This window comes from Eucyclogobius newberryi, unplaced genomic scaffold, assembly GCF_026437365.1.
Source record: "Eucyclogobius newberryi isolate DKJ021-1_F unplaced genomic scaffold, fEucNew1.0.hap1 SCAF_17, whole genome shotgun sequence".
NCBI classification, from domain to species: Eukaryota; Metazoa; Chordata; class Actinopteri; order Gobiiformes; family Gobiidae; genus Eucyclogobius; species Eucyclogobius newberryi.
Window position 1 is genome coordinate 32450329 of NW_027315801.1, and position 25383 is coordinate 32475711.

The following is a 25383-nucleotide window of genomic DNA, read 5'->3' on the forward strand; positions in this document are numbered from 1 at the left end:
TGAGAAAGAAAAGGCTTGACTATTGAATGGCACAAACTGTGACCCTGGAGCAAACAAAGAGTGGAAGAACTGGTTCCTCCACTGCGCCCTCTAGTGTCTGACCACAGCATGGCCCTTCCCTCGCCACGCCCCTCGGTCTGTGCAGCTTTATAGAGCCCGTCACATTCCGCTGCAGCTACTCTCGTCCTCTGTGCACATCTAACCTCATCTAACCACATCTCACTCCAAAATGACAATGAAACTGGCTTACTGGGACATCCGCGGGGTGAGTTTATGAAAACTAGCGTCGATTTCAATGCGATTCAACACAAAGTAACCTTTACTTTGTGTTGAATCGCATTGAAACCGGGGACATTAATGCAGACTGCAGTTATCAGATTATTTTTTTTGTAATTATAGAATATTTTTGAGGGGGAACAAATGAAATGTTGTACAACCACCAGGTCCACGTGGGCATGACACCGTGATTGTGTAACTGCTGCGTGAGCTTCTCTCTGAGAACAAGTCACGCATCTGCATCTGTTGAACTGCGCAGTCAAATCCAAATAGAAACTGTAGCCAAGGAGTCAAAGGTCGATATCAACTTGCACTGGTGTCCATGTTGCAGAAGTATGAAGGCTTTGCATTGCAACATTAATGACTTCATTGTTTTAACCTCTGCCCCAGTTGACCAGAGCCCTTCACGGCCTGGACTGCACTATTTGCTGTAGTTTGTGAAAATCATAAGGATAAAGTCCTGAAGTCCAGTACCAGCTGAGGCTGAGCTATAACAGTTTTTAAACTCTTATTCCACAGACATGCGTCTTGTTGTTTGTGACAGATTCTAAACAACTCTCTTGTCTAATCTCATGCCTTTTGCTTCTTGCAGCTTGCTCAGCCCATCCGCCTGCTGCTGGAGTACACTGGCAGCTCTTATGAGGAAAAGTTGTACTCTTGCGGTGACGGTAAACACGCTTCCTTATAAAACTGCATTGTATCCATTAGAGCTGCAGACTTAAGTCTTGATTTTTTGATTCAAACAGCTCCAAACTACGACAAAAGCTGTTGGACGGATGTGAAGCCAAAGCTTGGGCTGTACTTCCCCAATGTAAGTTTCAGAACTTAATCTATATTTTCTAAAGCCGCGAGCAGCATGTAAGTCCTTTTCTCCTCAGCTGCCTTATCTGGAGGACGGAGACGTAAAGATCACCCAAAGCAATGCCATCATGAGATACATTGCTCGTAAACACAATCTGTGTAAGTATTCTACTGTAGAAATATCTTGGAAGTTTTTATAATCATTTCCATTTATTAATATAAAAGCCTGATTAAACCTCGTCTTCGAAGGTGGAGAAAGTGACGACGAAAAGGTGAGGGTGGACATTCTTGAAAACCAGGCAATGGACTTCAGAAACGGCTTTGTGATGCTGTGCTACAGAGATTTTGTAAGTCTTGTATAAATGTGTAGTATTTCATATAAAAGCCCACACACAGTTCTGACTCTTTGCTGTGCTCCAGGACGGTATGAAAGCTGGATACCTGGAGAATTTGCCAAATACATTGGGGCAATTCTCAAAGTTTTTGGGCGACAGGAAGTGGTTTGCTGGTGAAAAGGTAAATCTTACACACCGCTGCTCTTTTGCACAAAACTACTCTGATGATGGTCATGTTAAATTAATGTATCACCGTTTACTCCAGATCACTTTTGTGGATTTCACAATGTACGAGCTCCTGGATCAGCATCGCATGTTCCACCCGTCCTGTCTCAGTGACTTTAAAAACCTCAAAGCTTTCCTGGACCGATTTGAGGCAAGTGGGGATCCAATTACCCTTTGTACACTGTTAGTTCATGTCTTACTTTATATACCGTATAAGAAATGTGTTTGAGCGTGCTTTATTTGTCGTCCAGGCGCTGGACAAGGTCAAAGCCTACATGAAGTCCGACCGCTTCATCAAGACTCCAGTCAACAACAAAATGGCCAAATGGGGAAACAAAAAGGAGTAAAGCAAAAAACACCAACACATTTCAGAAAGAACTAGAGACGCTCTCATAAAACCGTTTTTGTACCAATTTGTCAGATGTAAAAGTTGAATTGGATCAAAATGATGTTGAAAGAACCAAATTATTGATTTATTTTTTTACAAAGAGTGAATAAATAAAGCAAAATATGTAATGTATTTTTTTTTTTATATATATTATATAATCACATTTGACAAATACAGCATGCCATTCTACAATAACACACACAGCCTTTGAAATGTTTTGTCTTTTTATTTGCAATTTGCTAACGTCGACTTATTTAGTTTGCAAATGACAAAACGGTAAATTACTTTTAAAGAGCCTATACATGTACATATTGAATTTTCTAAAATTACTCAAACTATATATGTGTAACCAATTTAATTGCTCACAAAAGTTCATTAATGACAGTGAGAGGAGACACTTCAGTAGCGTCCGTTGTAAGGCCCTGAAGGTTCACTGGCAAGCTGTGAAAAGAAGTGAAGAAACGTTAAAGAACAGACAGCATATTACGTGAAGCTGCGCTATATTGTTGATCATAAAGTGGTTTTTAATACTATAAGTCACATTAGAGACACTTAGAAGTATCCCCAGATTTGTGTTGAAAGCCTTTTACGCACTGCGATGGCAGATTTAACGGCTTGGAGCTGGAAGAAGACTTTCCCTCCGTCTTCAGGACACACAGATCTGATCTCCTCTTTGCTCATCCCCAAAAGCTGTCGGCCGTTCAGCACCCCGAGGCTTCTCACCGTCCTACACCACATGACACACACATGACGGACACACACACACAGCAGCAGCAGATTAGTCTCAATTCTGCAGATTCAGTAGGTTTGGGTACTAGATTTTGTCCACATTTCAAAGTGGAGGTCAAAACACTGGGTTCATTAACTTGCTGCTTTGTGCTTTAGGCGTCTACTCTCATGCCTGTTTGATTAAATAAAGTCAAAAGTGGAAAATGCTTTTGTGACATTTTCTTGCATGAGGATCGGTCCAGAGATATTATCCATTCAACTTTTACCCCACAGATCTGACCTGTGACCAGGCCTGATGGCTCAATTTAAAGCCACACTGAGAGACTTTCTAGTTAAAGAAAAAACATCTCCATGGAGACAAGTAGGCGGCGTACCTTGCACCAGAAAATCTATAAAGTTCATATTTTTTAACACATTTTTTTTATTCAATCTTTACCAGCAGTGTCATATTTAGATTAAAAACCTGGCCAGCAACGTTTAACACAGTTACAACAAACTATTTAGACTAATAAATACTGAACAAAAATAGAACATTATTGAGCTATGAACCTTGAAAACTAATATTTGAATAGTTTTAAATTTGCCATTTCAAAATAATTTGGGTTTAAAATCTCATTTATACCATGTTTTACAGTTGAATACTGTAAAATGTTGAAGTCTTTGCTGTCCATTTCAATTTTAAACTGTTGGCTTTTTACAACATGAATTATTTGACCCATTTGACTCACATTTTGGAGAAACCCTTGTACGAAAGCCAAGCCGAGACCTGTGCTGACGACGAGCTCATGAGCAGAGTCACAGGAGCCTCACGCTGGAAATAAAACAACACTTTATTCACGGTAAAAGACCTTATGACCAGGTTGAACAGATCAAACGTATAATGAATCGTGAACCTGAACCATCTGCGGCTGATCAAGTGGCTCCAGGACATTTTGGGGGACATGTCCCTCTTCATTGCGGTTGTTACGGACGAGCCACCACTGTTTATTCCTCTGCACCACCTGCCGCAACCAAAGCACTTTATTACATGTCACTTTCACAAAAGAGCACCGTTTACATTGGGTTCTTGTCGCAATGTTTAAGCATCTGAGCAAACAAATACAAGCATGTAAAATGATGCCTGGGCAGTGCTGTTTGTGCTCAATTAAAAGCATCTGTTTGGCTTCTTCAGATTTAATTTGTGATAATTATTGACACGTACTCAATGCAATTGCACACGTGTATTGTTTGGGATTCAAGGTTGTTTTCTGTCAAAATATTCTTGATAAATGAATAGAGAGTGTAATTGAAAATGTATTAGTTATTACAGGCCAAGGCACAAACTGTAAGTATAAGTCACAAGAGATTCCACTGTCCACAAAAAAAGTTGTATCTTGAATGACTGTATTTCATGACTAAATATAAGCAAACTTCATGGCAAAGAGCATGTTTATGTGTGTTTTACATGTATTCTCTAATGTCTACGTTATGTTCTGTGTCAATCTAATGTGTATTTTATGAGAGAATCCAAAAATTTGAATTTTAAATCCATAATTGAAAAATACTACCTTTGAAATCTTGGTAATTTGTGTATTAGGCGTATATTATTTACGCTCTACGAATGTTTTTTATTGTAATATGTGCATGTCTTGCATTTTGGGCTTTTTGTTTTGAAAGTGTTTAGTAAAATTGGACTTCTTGACTCACCTCGACCACGTCCCACTTCATGAGACTGAGCTCTCTGTTGTTTCTCGCCGTGAAATCAGAAACAGCTTGCATTTGCTCAGGTTCACTGTGGAATAATCACAAGCACATTCTCATGAGCGGTCAAAACACAGTGCAGAGCTGGTTAATATTGACCTCTGATTGTACCGTGATGGGGCCGTGATTGTGCCCTGATTGTACTGTGTATTTGTACCGCGATTGTACTCTGATTGTACTCTGATTGTACTCTGATTGTACCGTGAGGAGGGCAGAGGGGTTCCCCTGCCGTTCTGCTGTCTGGAGGGGAAACGCTGGCTGTTGCTGCGGCTCACTGGGCGGCTCATCTGAGTCGGAGGTGGAGGCTGCCAGTTGTCATCAAACTGAGGGATGTACTGCGGGATGTCTTCCTCTCGCCACTGGGACCTGAACGGAAACAGGAGGATTCGTACAGGATTATGCAGCCAAAATGATGATTAGATTTTAATAACTTTGTCCAAATATTTCCCCTTGTGGATCAACAAAGTAGTTTACACTTTACAATACAATAACAAAGATGAAAACATAAGAGCATTTTACTTGATTATTTTTGTATGGTAATTTTAATCTATTTGGAATGACGCATGTTTGTACGCATTTTTATTGATAATTTACTGATTTGATTTATTCATTGTAATAAAATTAATAAGCGGTAAAAGTGGCAAAATATAATGTAAACACTCTTGTGTTCAAATCTCCAAGCTCCCATTATTTAGTGTTGGTCATCCTTAAGTAAAGCATTTTGTAATGGGATGTTATTCATATAATATAGGATTATTGTGCCGCTCATACTGCCTGATTCTAGTGAGTTCAGAAATGTATCTGACCTGGGGGCCATCCAGTAGTCTCCCAGAGACCCCCAGAGCTGCTCCTCTTCAGGGGTGACCACGGAGCCCAGCAGCTGCACCGCAGCGTCAGTCAGTAACGGAGCCATAACTGAAGGAGGAACATCCGGAGGATACGCATTCACCAGCTGAAAGAGAAAGGAAAAGTATAATGTAATGTTTTTTTTTTTTTTTTATCAGCTTGCTCTTTGAACATATAAGCTTTCAAATATAAACTTTATCCAAGCTTCTCCTAAAGATGTTTTTTTATTTAATTATATTCATTAATTCATCCACAGACTTAACTGGCCGTTTTCTCATAATTTCTATATAATTCATAATTTCTCATTTTATTTCTCATAAAGATTACCTACACCCATTAAACTTTATAATCTTCTGTCTTATCTTATCTAATCTTAATATGTTTTTGACGGCTCTGAAGGATCGGATTTGTTGATTTATTCAAGTTTTTAAAACATTTCAAAAGTAATATTTTACTCCCTTACTCAAGACGATATAGTTTTTCACAAACACAAAATCCCCTTTTTTGTATCTAATATGTTAACAATAATGACATGAAGTAAGAAATGTAAACCTGGCTCTATCCATTTTCCAAATTGTATATGTGCAAATATATACATATAGATTTAAATATATACATTTATTTATATATAAAAACGTGACATGATGGATAGTTCCTAATCACTGGTCACACTCATAGATCATGCTTTACCATGGTCAGAATGTTGAACATGATGTGGACATAGTCTTCAGCGCTGGGGTCAGTGAGGTCTTCCTCCAGCTGTCCCTGTTACATTGTTCACACACATGCTTTACATTAAAGGGCTGGTAGTCACAAAGGAGTCATTTAACAGAACATATTTTACCAGAAGATTAAATCCATATTTGATTTTCTGAAGAGAGGACACGTATCGCTCCATTATTGGGAGGCTGGCCGTTTTGTTGGCTGCAAAGATTATGCAAATATGTCACACAAGACGCTTTTTCAAGACACGTCAAATGTAAAATACACAGCACCTTTTGACTTCTTTGATTTCTTTTTCTTTTTTTCTGGTTGTGGAGCAGTGTTCATTGCTGCAGCGACTTCTTGCATGAAGATCTCCAGATCACCCAAAACATGGTTAAATATTTCCTACAAATAAAAACAGACTTAACAAAATGCATAAAGTTCAAATTGAGCATGTTCAGAATATAAGGGTAAATACACTGAATGAACTCTGGATTGTTGAATGTTAACTCACTATGTTCCTCTCAGTGTCTGAGAGCGGAGGAGGGCCCTGGCCAAGCTGAGTGTCATACAGCTCCTCCTGGTACACTGCTTCTTGAGGAACATAGTTTTCTGTGGAATATTGAGACCCAGTCAAGACATACACATCCTCAAGAAACTGTTTGCACACAACTTTTGACCGCACAGACATTTTTGGGTGACTTAAGGTCTTCTGATTCATGTACCAAGTACGAAAGATATATATTTTGTGTGATATTTCCTTTTGAAAATCCGTTCCCTGCTTTTTTGACTTGATAAACCACATTATGAGCGCACCTGGTTCCCTGTTGCTCCATTGAGGCGGCTCTGGAGATATGGAGAACTGCTCCCTCAACATTGCGCGAGGACCTTCAGGGTGGAAACCTCCGGACACATGTGCACCGATGATGTTCTCAAGATTGGACCTAGTTGTGGTCAATGATTAGATAGTTTCAACCAATGATATTCTCTATGTTGAATGTCTTTATTTTCACCTGAGATCGGTCGTTTCTGCAGGTCTCTGGGTGCGCGGCTCCACAAATCCTTGTCCTCCTTTTAGAATTGCTTTATCTAGGTCCGCCTTAATTACCTCAGCCTAAAACACATTACAGCCTCAGACCAGCAGCACATTTTGTAGTAATCTTTTCAAGTCCACTTACCCCAGTCTCCTCGCACTGAAACATATAGACTTGAGGGATGCGCTTGTTGCGCTCCTGGATGGTGAGTGTGAGCAGAGAGTTGTAGGCGCACGTGTCCAAAATGGCATTAGTGTTAATGATGTTGCTCAACACCAGAGAGTCCAACTCTGACTGAGTGATCCCAAAGGAGGAAAAAAAAATATAATATAATAATAATAAAGATTAGGCTTTAATAACTGTTGAACAGAAAACAGTATTTTTTAACTAGGCTTCAGACAAAACTATGTGCTGGCCTTCATATTACCATGTAATATACAAATGTAATATACAATTTAACACTTGAAACCGTATTGTAATAATATATTTTTGTAATAATATATTTTTGTGGCAAGAATGGATTCAGAAGTAAACTTCTGAATCCAGAGGTGACTTGTACATACTGACGTTTACCAGAGGAACTTTTTGAAACACAAACTTCACAGAGACGCCATACTTTTACTCACTTTATGTTGACAATAATAAAGGATTCGAACATTTGAACATTCCTTCAGATATTATTTAGTTTTTCTCATTTTTGATATAGTAATGTTTCTTTTTCCTATTACATTAACTCAATTATAAATCAGATGTTCGGCCTGGATACATTCTTCTACAGGTAATCTTATTTGAGTAGTAGTTTCTCCAAATACCTTTTTACTCTAACTTAATAATAATTTATTGTACTTCTACTTGAGTTCTCAAAAATATGTTGAGGTTACATCATTCTTTCTCAAGTACAATTTTTGGCTACTCCACCTCTGCCTGGTTCACTGCATCAACCGAAAAATAAAAAAAGTGTAAACCTTGGTCTCAATGTCAGAGAGAACCAGATAGCCGCCCTGAAGGTCCAGGATCATCTCCTGTGACCAGAGCCGACCCTTGATGTCCAACCTCTTCAGTTTGGCCACACAGTCCTCGATGGAGTTCACGTCCTGACCGTCCAGATCACAGGTAAACAGGTGCTACGGCCACAGAATACAAAGTCATGAGCGTGGAAAACATGGTCTAGGTATTGTGTGTTTCTCATATTTACCTCCACTCTGACATTCAAGCTGTCTGATTGTTTGTTCAGTGTTTCAGAATACTCTCTTCTCTGCACTAAAAACGAAAACAAACAATTCATTCAGCGTTTCATGCCAGCAACCACCTGTTTTATAACATTTTCAATCAGATCAGTTAGTTTATTAGAGACAGTAAAATTATCCTTATCAGTAAATAGGCAGGCTGATGTTATTAGGAGCCTATTTTACATGGTTGGGGGAAAGCGGAGTACCCGGAGAACATGGGGAGAAGAATACACTCCTCACAGAAAGGCCCCGCACCACCTGGGAATTGATCCCAAGACCGTCTTGCAGTATTTATTTATACATTATTTTATTTTATTATTTATGTCATAATTTTGTGGACATGGGGCATTTTTCAATCACAAAATGCACAAAATTTGCTGCCAATTCAACAATGAATCCTTCTTTTGAACAGATATGACACTGAGCCTAAGGAGGAATTTTAGGAGTTGTTCTGACCAAGTTGAACCCATGTTTACAAAAGTGTCGCCAGATTGGTATAAATGACTCCCATGTAATTGTAGTCCCATGTAATTATGTAAAAAGTAAAAACATACTGTAGATGGATTTCCCTGAGGGTCTGGACATGTTGTTTCTCTGCAGGGGAGAAACTCTTTGGTCTTCATTATGAAAACTGCGTCTGGGAGACAAATCCTCTGGAAACAAACCCCTGAAACATTTATAAAAATAAAAAATAAATAAAAAGGTGGGACACTTTGATTGACCTGAACTCCTTCCTCTGACTGCAATAAAAGACTATGATCCTCTTGTTGAGATAAGGGAACTCAAGAGAAAACCATGACAACTGAGGAGTTTATCTTCAGTGTGTGGTTGGAAAATGGTTGGAAAATTAGGAATCAGAATTCATAATAATGTTAAATGAAACCAACTTACCCTGGGGCGTAAGAGAACGGGCTGGAACCAAACATTGTCAACGTTTCACTGGTTCAAAGTAATCCTGAAGACGCCTGTCCCAACACAAATGTACCTCCATAATTAATTTAAGAGAAGTTAAGATTTTACATTGCTGTTGACGGCCCAGATTTCTGATATTCAATTTTTTTTTTTTTTTAAATACACTATCGGTCACATTTGTGTTAAGTTCACATAAGCATTTATTCCCAAGTTATAGCAGGTAACAGAATTCAAAATTTAAGTTTTATAACAACACTCAGACTCTCAGGAGCCAACCACAGAAAGACTTTAATAAACCACCTGTAACTTATAGTTACAGCAGGGTCAGTCTGTCACTGTCATTAGAATGTTGAGAAAAGTGACTAATCACCCCTTTAAAGTACAATTTAGATTTTACCTTTTACCTTCTTTTACCAGCCGAAGCGCTGACCCGGTTCCATTGTCGTCTATATTCCCTTTCTAGACCGCGAGTCACAGGAGAAATGGAGAAAGGAAACTTCCTGGATCACCCACAGGATCAAAGTGCAGCAGTTGTTCAGGTGTGACAATTTAATGATGAGGGCAGGCCTGGTTTGTGCTTCACTGAGTCCAAAGGTCAAATACAATTTTCCATATGGCTGACCAAAGGTACTTTTATTGCTCCATTAAATTAACTTTATAGTCTTGCCACTAAACAACAATTCAAAACAATAACACAGAAACAAGACATTTTTCAATAAGAGATTCATTTATTTTACCATTGTCTGACGTGTAAATACTGTACACACCCATAATATTCACAGAGACACTAAAAAGGAACTTCTCTAGTTGAAGGAAAAGTAAAATGTGAGCGTCTCCTTTCGGTCGTTGTGTGGGAATAATCCATCTTCTTTGAAGAGTGGAGTTTAGGCCGTGGCCTGTTTAGCCTTAGCCAGAGCCTTCAGGTCTGTGATGCACTTGGCAATGCTCGCCTTCTCCTGAAAGATCATGGAAAAGTCTTTAGTTAATATACTGGTTTGATATAAAGTTGGTATAAAAGAATGGGACGATTGTTACATTATAAAGGGCATTAAGGTTCATCAATGAAATTAATCAATTCTAAAATCATAAAAACAAGCTGCTATTTTTCAATTTTTTTACAAAAAGCTACAAACTTTGACATACCCTGTAAATAAATACTATATTCCAACCTGGCCTTATATTTTAAAAGTAAATATGGAGTGTGAGGTGAGGACCTGCTGTGGTGTGAGGCTGCCGACGACGCTCTTCTCGATCCAGTTGATCATGTGCTCCTGCTCCATGCGGCGGTGCAGGGCCTGGAGGGAGACCTGATAATCCAGCCGCCTCTTCACCTCGTGCGTCACCATGTGTAGTCTCTCCCTGAAGTTAGTCTCCAAGATCATCGCCACGTTGTTCTGCAGCACATTAGAGGGGAACAGAAGATTTTTATTTGAGCATTTCTTGAATAATGGGTCCACCACATGTATATTAGATTATTGAATGCAGTCAACATTTGTCACGATGTCCATCATTATGTAACCCGACTGATTCTGTTCTGACATTTTACTATGAAACAAAAAGAATCCCAAATGACCAGCACAAAATTAAGATTTAATTATGGAAATGGGTTTATAGTAACCATTTGTACCTGTGACATTTTACCAGTGTTCAAAATGACAGGCAAAGTGCATATGACAGGTCACAAAAATGTAGTCAACATAGAAGATTTTTTTTATAAATCTTCCCAATTTTCTCCAGTTTATTTATAATTTAGTTTGTTTATCATTTTACTTCCTGTTTGGAGCCATGCCTTGAATATACAACAGCAGTGTTCCTCAAACTGGTGGAACGAAAGTTTCTTCAGGTTATATCCAAGCTCACAGTTTGGCATTTGCTCATTTTAGTCACAATTCTGTCGTCCTCTGGTTAAGGTCTTGGTTGTAATCACTGCAGCAGTTGTAGTCCTATTAGAGACTTGGTTTAGCCCTTATAAATTGCTCTTTGAAAGACCTGGCTTGGATCTGGTAATACTCGAAAAGCCAAAATATGAATGTATGTGGCTCTTGTGTAGATTTGCGGCTCAAAATCTTTCAGACAGTTATTAATTGACAAATGAAAATACATTACAACTCTTAAAATGGTAAAACATGTGTTCCTTTCAGATTTTCTGTATGTTTTACCCTCTTGGCGTCAAAGAGCATCGACCGTCCCTCTGCTCTCCACTGCTCCTTCTTCTCATCCTCAATAGCCTGGGTCAAGCTGCTCACGGCCAGATCCTTCACCTCCTGAGCCTTGGCCACTTTTTCCTGCAAAACCACAAAGAACATTATAATATAGAGCTAACCGCCACATTGGGGAACATTTCTGCAGTATGGCTCCTGAAAGAAAGTAATGAAGAAAGAACAAAAATATCCATGCCTCATTGAGTTTGTCTGCAAACGCAGCAACATCTGGGCCAAATTTTTTGATGCCGTAGATCAAAACGGCTCCTATGGAGGCTGCGACAAAGGTCTCCTGGTTGATGACATAGATTTCCTTGGAAAGCATGTAGACGAGGAGGCCAGTGCCAAGCATGTAAGGGCCTGGAAAAACAAAAACATAATTTAACAAAAGTGATGGAAACATTTATCTGCAGGCAATAGCAGTCATCTTCAGACCTGTGACTCCTGTTTTGGGGTACAGAATCTGGAACAGCTCCTCTGGGATGATGCCATGGCGAGTTTTGCCTCCTTTCTCAGGCAGTGGAGGCACCGGGGCCAGACTCTGGGAGGAGGTTTGCAGGGAGCGGGAGGCCTGGACCAGACTGCAGACAACAACCACACAACATAAACGACATGATGTCACATCAGACAACACACACACACAAATGGTACAAGACACTTACCCAGCACCCATGGGACCACTGCCTTTCAGGGCATTAGCTGTAAACAACAGAGGGCAAACATGAGGGCAAATATCTGTGCATATGTTTGGTCAACTCTGCTGCACAACCTACTAGACAAGACATGCTGAAATCTACTGCAGTTTGTAAGATTGGAAAGGGTGACTTTGAAGGGTTTAAGTTTTGAATGCAAACAAAAGTGATAATATGACAGTTACGGGGAATTACATGGAAGGAACATAAGTCTTTGAACTATTGAATAAACTAATATTCACTCTAAAATGTCCCCTAAACCCGGTGACAGGTGCTGAAGACATTATGTTCGATCGGAGTCTCTCATAAGGTGACATTTGCAGACCCTCAGTTAGCCACAGTATCATCGGTTTGCTACGGTCTGCAACAACTGCACTTGTAATACTTCACACGTAATAATATCTGCCTAGTTTGGGTGCATGTGTGCGATGGTATTATTATAGGCGCATGTAAGCTGCTTTCTGGAAGTTAGCATAGCATGTTTCCTTTCAATGAGTGGCCTTCAGTTTACCCTTCAAGTCCACACTAACACTAACACTTTTATTTCACAGGAAACCACGGTCAAGTAATGTAAATTAATACACTACAAGAGTACAGAAATATGCATTACCTGAGACGAACACGAGCCTGGACAGCATTTTGGAGGATGAGTTTGACAGGGCACCAGTGTTTCGGCCTTTCGTGCCCTTCCACTGAGCCTCAAAGATGGCGGACACTCCACACACCGCCTCAAAGTATCGCGAGAAGAGAACTCAACAGGCTGTTCTCGACATGTCCGCTTGGTGGCAGTGTTTGACAAATGAACAGCGACACCGGGTCAAGTACGTGCAGGCCACATGGAAGGCTTATTCTTTTTTATGACATAGGATGACAAAGTTCTTGCGTGTTATGTTTCTGTAATTGTATGTATTAAGTGGTTGTATTTAGTGTCCAAGATTTTTTTTTAAAGTTTAAAAATTCACGTGGAGAATACAGAAGTTAGTTTCAGTGTGCTGTTACTTGACATCGCAGAAAGGTACGCCATACAACATGTGTATTTAAATCTTCTGTATACATTGTATTTAGATTAATGCATTTTAAAGTTGGCTAGTTGTAAAGTTGAGAAAGCACAAACATAGTGTTGTCTATTACAGTGATTTATTTTTATGTGTGATTGATTGTCTTGATACTGCTGATTGTTCCCAGTCTTTTTGCAGGATTCCCTGGCTACAGGTAGGATACTGTTGAGCAGTGGTTCTTAACTGTTGAGCAGGGGTTCTTAACTGTTGAGCAGGGGTTCTTAACTGTTGAGCAGGGTTCTTAACTGTTGAGCAGGGGTTCTTAACTGTTGAGCAGGGGTTCTTAACTGTTGAGCAGGGTTCTTAACTGTTGAGCAGGGGTTCTTAACTGTTGAGCAGGGTTCTTAACTGTTGAGCAGGGTTCTTAACTGTTGAGCAGGGGTTCTTAACTGTTGAGCAGGGTTCTTAACTGTTGAGCAGGGTTCTTAACTGTTGAGCAGGGGTTCTTAACTATTGAGCAGGGTTCTTAACTGTTGAGCAGGGGTTCTTAACTGTTGAGCAGGGGTTCTTAACTGTTGAGCAGGGTTCTTAACTGTTGAGCAGGGTTCTTTACTGTTGAGCAGGGGTTCTTAACTGTTGAGCAGGGTTCTTAACTGTTGAGCAGGGGTTCTTAACTGTTGAGCAGGGTTCTTTACTGTTGAGCAGGGGTTCTTAACTGTTGAGCAGGGTTCTTTGCTGTTGAGCAGGGGTTCTTCACTGTTTTGAACTCAATGGGAACCTGGGCCCATTCACATAATGTATTTTATTGTGTCATTTGTGCGGCCCTCAAAGAGGTGCTTGTGTTTCTACCATGGTCCCCAACCATGAATCACTGCTGTAAATTATGAAGAGTTTATCAAGATACACATCATCAAATGTTATAGATCATATTTAAATGATAACTTTATGGCCTTTCTTCTATGAACATCTTCTAGCAGTTCATTGAAAAGCATACATTGATGATGTGCTGACCACAAATAGAAGCTTACATTAATAGAAAACCTCAATTAAATTTCCAAAATGCAACCACAGCTCTGGCTCATCCCACTAATGTGCTTTTTTTCTGCAGACTTCAATGAGGTGGCCTGGGTCTGGGTGTAATCTTGGGGCCCACCCGAGCATGGCATCAGCCCTGAGCGAGTGGCTGTTGAGATAGAGGAACATATGACGCTGTGGTTCACTCGACTTCCTGTAAATTTACGCACAACAGAACAAGCTACATGTGAAACAGACACAACTTTGAGAGAGTGACAAAATGGATGGCTGCTTCAGGACTGTGAAGTGTCCCCTGCACTCTTGACAGGGAGCAGTAGGTAAGTGTCTACTGTCATTGTACAAATAGTATAGTGTTTTCAGACTTGCACAATTATCTTTCCCGCCTTCAATAACCGAAGAATGAAAAGGCAGTTGGTCTCCAAGCCCTTGAGTTGCTGCCTCTAATTCTGCACTTTGCACATAACTATTGTAATATGCATTTGTGAACCACAAGCAACACGGCCTTTTGCTCTGCTCATTTGGTACAAACCAGAAATTAGTACAAGAAAAACATTTGTGATAAGCTGAATCAAGAGGATACAGAGAAGTGCGATTTTTCTCTCATCTCCTTGACTGAACAAGTGTACACATGTTCTCAGCCTACATCTTTTTATTATTATTTTAATTAGATCGAAAACTACATTGCATTTGGTGTATATCCGTACAATAGCTGTACTATAAAAGATCAATTAAGTCTGAGCGGTTTTGCATCTCTAATAATTGAGATGTACTTTTTGTGTTCAGATCCACATTAATTAAACCTGCTCTGAAATTAAAATGTGTTGGCCAAGAACAGACCTGTACTTGTCCTCTCTGAGATAAACTCATATTTAAGTTAATATTTTGATCGCTGCCTTTAATATAAACCCTAACCATGTACCATAAAATCAAGTTTATTCACAATTCATTCATGATTTAGTTATATTGTGCACACTAAGAATACACCCTTTCTATTTGCAGCAGTAGCACTCTTTCTTGTGTTATAGAGACAAGTTTATTTGATCTTCTTTTTAGTTCATGGAGCTGCAATGGACGCTGTTCCCCCTAAAGTCCAGCTGTCTGCATTAAACTTTGAAGAGAAATCCCTGGTTCGGGCAGAGCAGCACGAATACTTGAGAGGCAAAAACAACAGCACGTCCTGCAGGAGCCCGACGCGAGAGTTTGACACAAAATCAATAAAGAATGAGCTCAAAGAAAAGAGGCAAGTGGAGTTTCTGAAGAGAAGATCTGTGAGTCCAGAAATGTGCGGCTCAAAGTTGGCCGAGAGACCTACTGAGAAAAGAAGAATATTTAAGAATAGACGTTCGGAGACTGTGAACATAGAACAATCCAGTCCCTCTTCGAATAGACGTCCAGTTATAATCCTGGAAAGGCATTTGAGTGACTCTCCTAGCTCCAGTAAATGGGTAAATTATTCAACATATCGTTGTTTGACGTAAATGTAGTTGTTGCACATTCATTATTGGGATATTATTGCTCTTTAGTCTTCATCGTGGTCAGAGCCTTCAAAGCACGCCTCTACATCACAAAGCCAAGACCACCAGGTGCTGAAAGGGAAAAGCACATTGAATCGTAAGTCATACTGTGTCTTTGTTTACCAGTTAAACACTGTGTTATTTATGTTTTACTAATCAGCTTTCTTCTGTTCAAGTGCGAACCACACGTGTACATACCGTTCAATCGGAACAACAAAAACTGACTCAACAAAGTGAGTTTATTCAAGTGAAGAAGGTGCTGAGAGAGGCCAGTGTACAGACAGAGTGAGTGTGAAGGCCGAGATGAGAGATTATGCAGAAAACATTTGAATCATGTGTGAATTTGTATTTTTGTATGTGCAGGTCTGGCTCTGTCACGGTCAGGGAAACAGTAAGTGATGCTAAGCTAACTTACTGTAAGCAGGTTTATTTGAATATTCTGATTACAAGTTTCAAATTAAAACTTTCTCTTTTCTTGCAAATTAGGATCTACAGAAGTTAGCAGACTACTTACAGGTAAACATTCTCCAAGATGTATACTTGCTTTGATACAGAAATGTAGAACTGTAACTGTGGCGCAAACGTGATTGATTTTTATTTAAACCAAAACAAATTAGCTTGAAATTTTACTTGTTATAACGTGTAAATGTTCTCATTTTAACTTCACACTTTCTTGTTTTGGCCTGAAACTGTTTATGCCTCAGTGACAGTTCTACACTTCCGTACCTTAACCACTGGAGCAAGGAAAAACAACATATTTTTCTCACAACATTATCTTATTACGTATAACCATGTTGTTGCCACATATAATAAGATCTACTTGTATTTGATTATATACAATTACATTTGTTTGATCCAAAGTTGAGGAGCAAATGAGCATAGAAACAGATGTTTGTATGCTGTTTTTCAGGAGGCCCTTTGGCGCGAGCAGATCTTAAAGAAGAAGCTGGCGCTTCTCCAGGAGAGCACCAATGACCTCGTGAACTCCTCTGATAAAATATGGACGGTGAGTCTCACACAACAGTTTCTCCATAATAAAGGTGTATTTCCCATTTTATGAGGACAAATTAGTACCACTCATTGTTTAGCACTTCTTCAGCTTGATTAAATGAGTTTCATACAGGCAAGTGTGAGGCCTGTGCACTGTGTGGTTTTGAGGCTTCCTTTTTCCGCTCTGCAGCAGAAGAGCGAGCTGTCATTCTTAAAACAGAAGGGCGAGGCTTCTCAATGCTCAGTATAAGGTGTTTCCTGACTTCATTATATATACATGCATAATACCACCATAGATGCCCTAATTTCAGGGTTTAAATGTAACTGTAAACTGTAATTTAACCCCAAATGTAATGTATCTCATGTAAATGTAAATGTTTCTATTGTTTTTGACTTTACAGTGCACTATATACAGATCATCCTTGAATAAGAGGTCTAAATAAAGGTTAAAAAATATATATATATACCATAACAACTACACATAATTTAACATAACCATGCACCTCTATGGGCCTGTATTTCATTTACCAGTAAGTTACTTTTTTGGGAAGGTACTAAGATTGTATTAAATGTTAGAATAATTGTTGGTACTAACTGGTTTCCCCAACTGTAGCTTCAGATGTTTGCGTGTGCAGCACTCAAAGAACAAACACCATTTCCTTTGTGACCCACACAGACGCACTGCAGCGAAGACCTGCTGAGAAACAAGATCCGGGCTCTGGAGGCACAGCTGCACGTCTGTCTGCAGGTAAGAGCCGCTGCAGCACAAATCATCCATACGAGCCAATATTCAGGTTCAACAACATTTTAGCCCAGGTGAATTCGGTGTCATTTGTCACTTATTTTATATTTTACAGAAGTTTCCAAATAATGCTGTGAAGAAACTGCTCTTGCAAATGGAGAGGCAGAAGTTGGTTTATGAAGACAAAGCAGTTATCGCTTTGCAGAAAGCCACACAGGAGAAAAGTGAGGCTGTGACCAAAGCAGACACACTCCAGGTATAAACACCAACGACAACAGCAGCTGAACTAGTAAAATAGTGTAGTAAATGTAAAACCAGGAGAGAAAACTGTCAACTATTGTAAACAATCTATTCCACCAACTACCAGAGTCCATTTACTTCATATCCATTATTACTGTACTGTGGGCATTTAACTCTAATGTTCAAACAAACAGTAGAAAGTCTTGTCAGGCTAGAGGACTGATATATCAGATCTAGAGTCTGGAGTCCCTCTTGATTCTGCCGTGTCTCGCAGGAGGCTCTGAACGCGGCGCAGACGGAGGCACAGCGATGGCAGCGTCTCCACGAAGAAGTCAAACTGAGCTCCGAGCAGCTCGCACAGAAACACAACCAGAGCAACGATCAACTGCTGCAACTGCACAACCAGCTGGAGGTACATGTCCAGGAGGGGCAGACGGTGGGGAATTTGGTCCAAAAAGGAGCACGTGTGTGTGTGTGTGTTTGCCCTGCAGCTGTCCCGGATCAGAGAGGCAGCGCTGAGGAAAGAGCTAGTCTCACTGAAGCAGCACAGCCAGGAGCTACAGTACAACATCTGTCTGCTACAAGAGGACCACGATGCACTGAGAGAGGAAATGCAAAATATTAGAGGTCAGTGTTTCTGCGTTATAATACATTTACGCCGAATACATCTAGTGCAGATTTGTGTTTTTCATGTGTGTTTTAAAGATGGCAGCGGCGAGACTGAAGACGTCCTGATGCAGCAGATTTTGACGGCAGTAGAAACCGAGAAGTGTCTAAAAGTGGAGGGGTCGTCCGAGGTCGAAGAGCAGCTACAGCGCACTTTAGAGAAACTTCAACTGAAAGAAAAAGAGGTAAACGAGCCTATGAAGCCAAATGTATGCTATGACACATAAACAAGAAGCGCTTACAAAAGACAAACTGTTATTGATACAGACATTGGATAAAAGTCAAGTCTTGAGTGCATTATTTTGTCCTATTTTAGTGCGAGGAGCTGCAGACGGAGATGAGTGCCATGGAGCAGGAGTGTCAGTCCACACAGACTCGCTTGTCCCAGTGCAGAGAGCAGCTCCGGCAGCTCAGCCCCCGTCCTCGGGCAACGGTCAGTGCACAGAAGCATTTGGAAGTTCAATGTTATCATAAAGGGCTTGAATTGTTATTAGTCAATCGTTTTGATTGTTATTTGGTTGGTTCGTTTGGTGTAACAATCCTCCCACGTTTACCGTCCTCGCTTCTACACCTGAGGCTCATTTTTGTGTTGCAGATGACAGATTTACAAGATAAGATTATTAATGTATTTATTGATTCCATTATTGTGTCTTTAATACGTACTTTCTTCTGAAAATACCATGTAATCTATAAGGAAAACCATTTCTAAAACACTCTAGGGACTAAAAACTACCAATAGAATGTAGTTGCATGTAAAACTCAGCTTTTTTACCCTTCATAAACATGTTATATTGAGGTTCTCCTGCCTCTCTTTGTGCAGGCGAGTGGCTGTTCCTGGCTGGGCTGGTGTCTGGGCCTCCTGGTGGTCTTGGCTCTGGCTGTGGTGGGCGGCTGGTTATGGTTGCGTTATCCTCCGTTCAGAGAGCAGCTTCGGGATCTTTACTCCGACGTGGAGACCAGGATCAAGGACTATCTGATAAAGATGTCTTCCCCGCGACACGCCAGCTGTTTTAGACCTGTATGAAGTTTATTATTTAATTTTAGAATCTTTATATTTTGTGTGCATTGTGTTTGTAGGTACCGTACTTGAATCTTTTGTAATAGTTATCTGATGTCACTCTTTTGTAATGTACTTTTGTATATTTTGAATACAAGTGAAACTATTTTAACATGAGTTGTGTGTGATTACTTTTTAGGACAGTTAGTGATGAAATGTGTTTGAGGGGATATTTGATCATGATATTAGGATTAAGCATCAGGATTGTTCTGAATGTGCCTGTAATTGTTGGTTGAGGTTCAAGTTTAGCACAAAATGTGAATGGACCATAAAAGTATTCACAAAAGGTCAGAAATATCATTTTATACCATATTTTTGGAAGATTTCAGAAGAAGTTTCTAATTTTTAATAGTTTTAATTGTTGACATTGTAGGCTATATTCAAATTTTGCATATCTCCAAAACAAAAATGGCAAAAATATCCATTTATCAAAATATCTCCCACCTCTAATGGAACGTTTGCTGGGAATTAATGGTGTGATCTCAAATCACAATAGAATGGTTCTTCTAATTATTTTTATTATCATCATTATGATTATTATAACAACTATTACTACTACCATGTATATAGCACTTTACTAGGCAATGTGGGTTAAGTGCCTGAGGACACAACGACATTTCTTTTGTTATACCAATATTTACACGCTTTTCTGTCTTCACGTTTAGACTATTGTAATAGCTTGTTTTCCTGTCTTAACAAGAAGGAACTCTTTCGTCTGCAGCTGGTCCAGAACTCTGCAGAGAGGAGCTTAACTCGCACAAATAGAAGGGCCCACATTTCACCCTCAGAGCCCTTCACTGGAGCCGGTCTCCTACCGGATACAGTTTAAAATTCTAGTTCTGACTTTTAGAGCTTTAAATGGTCAGGTCCCTTCTGTCTGTGAAAGGTGCTATATAAATAAAATTTACTTACTTACTTACTTACCTTCCCTATTAACTTTAAGATAAGGATTATCACTTCTGCAGTGCCCCAAAAATGCCACAAAGTTACACTAAATCTTCTGAAAAAAGTTTAAATATGTATCTATTATGTATTTTCCTTTCACTAAGAAGAACTAATGACCAATAAAACAAATGTGTCTTACTTATTGAAAGACACTGTTTTTTACCAATATTTCACACTAAAGCATGATCTAAGCCTGCTAATGAACCTTACCCTCATTTCAATGGCTTCATATTTCTAGACGTGTGTCCAATAATTTGCCAAACATTTTCAAACATTCGCGAATCACTCTTCTGGGCTGTCCCATTGTCTGCTGCACTCAAACTTTCCCCCCTGCCCTCTCTCTGTCTCTCTATTGTCCTGTCCCGTTCCAGATGCAGCCCTGTTGTCTCATCGCTCTGCATCAGCACATCACGCCCACAGTCGGCGTTTACCTGAATCTCCACGACCATTCAAAGAGAAATGTTCCCTCACTTCCACAGGGTGTATGTCAAAGTCAAACTAAAAAAGAGCAGACCGGGTGAGTTCAGAGCTTCCTGTGGCACGTCTCACCACTTAAGGGAACTTGCTAAATATTCTGACTTTGACAGACCAAGATGCGAGATGAGGACGCTGGTGCTGCTGGTTTTGGGGCTGTGTTTGTCCGACGCCGCGCTCGGTCTGAAAATATGTGCCTTCAACGTACAGAGCTTTGGAGAGGCCAAGGCGAACAACAAGAAGGTCATGAGCATCTTACTCAAGGTTTGTCCCTGTCTATCTGTGGGTTTCAGAGTGATGGGAAATGTAGATCGGTGTCATAACAATTAACGAATAAATGTTAATCTTTTACATGAGGGAAAATTTCTGTAAATGGCCCTTATGAAATGAAATCTATGAATACCACCTGAAAGTGATAAGAAAGGTTAAAGTCAAGATCACAGGACAGAACATTACAAAAGGGGAAGTCCATACATGATTGTAAAGTTGCAATGTAATGTGGTCTGACTCCGCTGTTTTAAGTCTCAAAAATACTATTAAAGACAAGCAGTACATTATAGTCAGGTCAGTATTTCTCAAAGTTTAGTACAGTACAGTTTTAAAGGTAGATGATAATGTTTTTGTACTCCTTTGGTTTAATCATTATTTAGAATTGCTTTATCCATGGCTTAGTCTCCTTTTGCCCCATGTTGAGCTCTAATTTAGGCCTGTTAAAGTCCATGTTTGGATCTGGTTGTTCTCAGAAAGCCAAATATCATCTTCAGGTGTGTTTTGTCACATTCGCAAATTCAACACATAAAAACTGGGACCAAGCCAGAACTGAACCTGAGAGTAAACCTGAACCAGAACAGGACCAAACCAAGGCCACATCAGGACTAAAATGAGCTCAATTTAGGACCAAATAACAACAAGTGTTAATGCATCATTGGGAGGTACTTGCAGTGAAAATGTGCCTTTTCACAGGTCTCAAAGTTGAAGTTATGTAATCAAAGAAGATTTTGTTGCTGATAACACCATGGTTTATACTTCTACCTTCTGCAGCAGCATTATTAAAACTACTGTACTAATTGCTACATAACACCAATGTATTTCTTTCCACTCAGATCATCTCTCGGTGTGACCTGAGTCTGATCCAGGAGGTCAGAGACTCAAAAGGAGAAGCCATACAAGCTCTGATTAAAAACCTGAACCGGTATGAGTCATTGCCCTCCAAATAAAGTGCCATTCTTACATTTTAACTGTACACCTCACCTCAATGTCTGTTTGCTTGTTTGTTTGTCTGAAGATACGACAAGTCAAACTCCTACTCATGTTTACAAAGTGAGCGTCTCGGGAGGAAAACGTACAAGGAGCAGTACGTCTACATTTACAGGTAACACAGTTCATTCAAACAGACTGGACTGACTCAGAAAGGTTGTAACACTGCTTTTTGTGTACAGAGATAATGTGCTGAAGCTAAAGGATCATTATCAGTATCCCAAACAAGAACGAGACGGCACCAATGAGACAGAGGTGTTCTCCAGAGAGCCGTTCATCGCCCGCTTTCACTCCCCAACAACACGTGAGACAAAGAAATATACATACTTTTACTCATCGTGAGACAGCTACATTTACTTAAACTAGCTACAGGACAAAAAAAGTGTTTCAAGGCTTATTGAAATGTATTGATATTTATTATATATATTTATAGAGTTCAAGTATCTCTGGGTCTAGTGACATATTGGGTCATGGAAATAGCATGCATAAACATGTTTGAGTTTTAGTGTTTTATCTTAATCTTTTATCTTCTTTTATCTTTTCTTTTTTACAGTAATGAAAGACTTGATTCTGATTGGTCAACACACATGTCCCAAAAATGCCATGAAGGAGATGGACGAGCTGTACACCGTGTTCAAAGGCATTTACAAGAAATGGAAAACTGAAGTAAGTGCCACAATTTTGCCAACCAATATTGATATTTGTTGTAGCCAATAACTAATATTTGCAGATATCCATAACAATATTTTAAAATCTAGCAACAAGACCCACTCAACTGCTTTAGTTTAAGGCAGGCATGCCCAAACTACGGCCCTCAGACCAATTTTTGCCGGCCCTCCAGCTTGGTCCAAACAACAAAAAGTAGTACCTTTTACTGTAAAATTGGACAAATTCAAGCTTTTTGATGTTATAACAACCTGTCATTCGTGTCCCAAGTAGTATTAAAGGTGTGGAGGCTCATCGAAACTATGTCAAATGCAAAATTTTGAAGGATTCACTTTCAAATTCGATTGGGTTGTTTGTGTCCCATACAAGTTTCAAAATGCGGCCCTCCCTGAAAAAAGTTTTCACACACCTGGTTTAAGGTATTAACACCAATACATGGTCCAGCCCTATAAAAGCACGCAAATCTGCAAACTTATTATTAAAATACACTTAACTTATACTTTTTTTCATATTTACCTCATGTGTGTGTCAGAACGTGATGATTTTGGGCGACCTGAACGCTGCCTGTCACTACGTCACGCAGAAGGGCTGGAGGAGCGTGAGGCTGAGGGGCGACTCCAGGTTCCAGTGGCTCATCGGGGACGAGCAGGACACGACTGTGAGAGAGAAAACACACTGCGCCTATGACCGGTCAGTGCTCAGAGGACACGTGTGTTATTTATGTTCTCTTTAACAATTCCTCTATCGTGTTGTCATAGAACCAGTTTGAAATAACTTAGCTCTCTTTTCAACTGAGAAAAGATGAATGAAAAAATGTGTAGGGATTAAATACAGACACAACCAATTATTGCTTTAGTCAATGAGTGATTCTTTTTTCAATTAGTCAGGCAATTTCCCCCCCCCACAATTCACAAAAATAAATCTTCAAGGTGTAAGACACAAGTTAATATGAAGCAACAAAGTTTAAGAAGCAACATTTGCATTTTTAAATATTTTATCCCTTTTGATAGTTCAAACAGACTTTACCTTTATTTATAACCAGTAAAATCTCCAGAACATGCAAAGCCCTCCTTAAAAATGTGATCATAAAAAAGCCAATCAGTTACTTCTAATTGTGCCTTTGATATTACATTAACCAGATATACTTATTATATTATACATATCGTCCCAGAACATGGTATTTGTTACAGTTTGTAGATAATCCAGAAAATCCTTGAATATCAACTATAAAAATGTGATAATGGATAAGAAAAGGTTAAAGTCAAGATCACAGGACAGAACATTACAAAAGGGGAAAGTTGCCATGTAATGTGGTCTCATTCTGCTGTTTTAAGTCTCAAAAATACTATTAAAGACAAGCAGTACATTATAGTCAGGTCAGTATTTATCAAAGTTTAGTACAGTGCAGTTTTGAAGGTAGATAATTTTTTTTTTGTACTCCTTGGTTTAATCATTATTTAGAATTACTTTGTCCATGGTTTAGTCTCCTTTTGCCCCATGTTGAGCTCTAATTTAGGCCTGTTAAAGTCCATGTTTGGATCTGGTTGTTCTCAGAAAGCCAAATATCATCTTCAGGTGTGTTCACAATTGCAAACACATAAAAAGCTAGAACAAACCAGAACTGAAAAGTAAATCTTTGTTGCACAAGGTGTAATAAGACACAACAAAGTTTAAGAAACAACATTTGCATTTTTAAAGTTCAATAACTCAACATTAATCCATTTCTTTTTCTCGATTGATTCCTTGAGCTAATATTGTCTGTTTCGTCCATGTGTTCCTCCAGGATCATCGTTCACGGCCGGGAGATCATTTCCAGCATCGTCCCGGGTTCAGCTCAACCCTTTAACTTCAAGGAGAACTTCCATCTCACTGAGGAAGAGGTGCAGTTACCGTTAAATGATCTACTTTATTTAGCTCTGGAGGAACACGGTGCTTAAAGGTCTGTTTTCATTTCCAAAGGCTCTTGACGTGAGCGATCATTTCCCGGTGGAGGTGGAGCTGAAGCCCAACCATCGATACCTGCTTCGCCACGAGCTGTGAACCAAAGCACGCCAGACAAGACCCTTCTACATGGACATATTTATTTATTTATTTACACTGTGTCATCATGTGTTATGCTGTTTATTAGTATGAATGACGGGTGTTATTTACATTAAAATGACCCATTCAGCGAAACAAGTGTCGACGGGTTTTAATTGCGGTTGAGAAGATACTATTGACAATCAGTTTGAAGAATCAGATAAGAAAACACAGTGTCAATGAAAACACGGCAGTAACTAAATGGGTGGAGCTCATTCCAGCCATTTAAGGCTTACTAGGCACAAAAATGTTCTTAACTTTAACATCAGGCCATACAGACTATGGTTGTCAGACAAATCAACACTAAAATAAGTATTGTAACTATACAAAGCTTAAAGTATCGTTTTTAAATGGTCTTTATCTTTATCAGACCAAGTTTACGACTGTGTGGCAAAATGAAAGAAAACAATAATTATTTTACTTTACAATTCTTATCTAAAAAACAAAATACACAGTGAGTGGCATCAAAATATTAAAGAAAAAGCCACTGTATCTGGCTTTTTCCTTAGTATTATATTGTGACAACACAAGTAACAAGAAATGATTCAAAATATCAATAAGAACCAAATGCCCATCTTTTCTGCTCATCTTTTCATTTACAGACTTG

General features: G+C 39.4%; 5 protein-coding genes across 5 annotated transcripts; 3 read left to right on the forward strand and 2 right to left on the reverse strand.

The window, feature by feature from the left end:
• Window positions 1-158: 158 nt before the first annotated feature.
• On the forward strand, window positions 159-2958 carry gstm.1 (glutathione S-transferase mu, tandem duplicate 1). Its single transcript, XM_072450112.1, has 8 exons — window positions 159-265; window positions 869-944; window positions 1023-1087; window positions 1155-1236; window positions 1327-1424; window positions 1498-1593; window positions 1678-1788; window positions 1889-2958. The coding sequence occupies exons 1-8, from the start codon at window positions 230-232 to the stop codon at window positions 1982-1984; spliced, it is 660 nt and encodes a 219-aa protein (XP_072306213.1). The 5' UTR covers window positions 159-229; the 3' UTR covers window positions 1985-2958.
• On the reverse strand, window positions 2370-9751 carry eps8l3b (EPS8 signaling adaptor L3b). Its single transcript, XM_072450110.1, has 19 exons — window positions 9625-9751; window positions 9200-9273; window positions 8863-8975; window positions 8275-8339; window positions 8045-8203; window positions 7224-7373; window positions 7059-7159; window positions 6862-6989; window positions 6560-6657; window positions 6336-6450; window positions 6185-6264; window positions 6031-6105; window positions 5301-5446; window positions 4696-4860; window positions 4441-4525; window positions 3648-3755; window positions 3483-3565; window positions 2620-2752; window positions 2370-2466 (listed from the first exon to the last, which is right to left on the reverse strand). Exons 2-19 carry the CDS (start codon window positions 9232-9234, stop codon window positions 2425-2427), a joined length of 1881 nt encoding a protein of 626 aa, XP_072306211.1. The 5' UTR covers window positions 9235-9273; window positions 9625-9751; the 3' UTR covers window positions 2370-2424.
• A 177-nt stretch (window positions 9752-9928) lies between these two features.
• On the reverse strand, window positions 9929-12865 carry atp5pb (ATP synthase peripheral stalk-membrane subunit b). Its single transcript, XM_072450113.1, has 7 exons — window positions 12724-12865; window positions 12084-12120; window positions 11857-12002; window positions 11618-11781; window positions 11380-11505; window positions 10435-10614; window positions 9929-10176 (listed from the first exon to the last, which is right to left on the reverse strand). Exons 1-7 carry the CDS (start codon window positions 12749-12751, stop codon window positions 10105-10107), a joined length of 753 nt encoding a protein of 250 aa, XP_072306214.1. The 5' UTR covers window positions 12752-12865; the 3' UTR covers window positions 9929-10104.
• A 1399-nt stretch (window positions 12866-14264) lies between these two features.
• On the forward strand, window positions 14265-19433 carry traf3ip3 (TRAF3 interacting protein 3). Its single transcript, XM_072450117.1, has 14 exons — window positions 14265-14463; window positions 15200-15591; window positions 15670-15757; window positions 15837-15945; window positions 16024-16051; window positions 16147-16176; window positions 16571-16666; window positions 17327-17398; window positions 17508-17648; window positions 17907-18044; window positions 18124-18259; window positions 18338-18483; window positions 18615-18731; window positions 19119-19433. Exons 2-14 carry the CDS (start codon window positions 15214-15216, stop codon window positions 19320-19322), a joined length of 1683 nt encoding a protein of 560 aa, XP_072306218.1. The 5' UTR covers window positions 14265-14463; window positions 15200-15213; the 3' UTR covers window positions 19323-19433.
• A 1308-nt stretch (window positions 19434-20741) lies between these two features.
• dnase1l1l (deoxyribonuclease I-like 1-like) lies at window positions 20742-24872 on the forward strand. The gene is made up of 9 exons (XM_072450120.1): window positions 20742-20817; window positions 20888-21038; window positions 21878-21966; window positions 22060-22146; window positions 22214-22335; window positions 22585-22697; window positions 23230-23387; window positions 24481-24577; window positions 24657-24872. Exons 2-9 carry the CDS (start codon window positions 20901-20903, stop codon window positions 24735-24737), a joined length of 885 nt encoding a protein of 294 aa, XP_072306221.1. The 5' UTR covers window positions 20742-20817; window positions 20888-20900; the 3' UTR covers window positions 24738-24872.
• The last annotated feature ends 511 nt before the right edge of the window (window positions 24873-25383 follow it).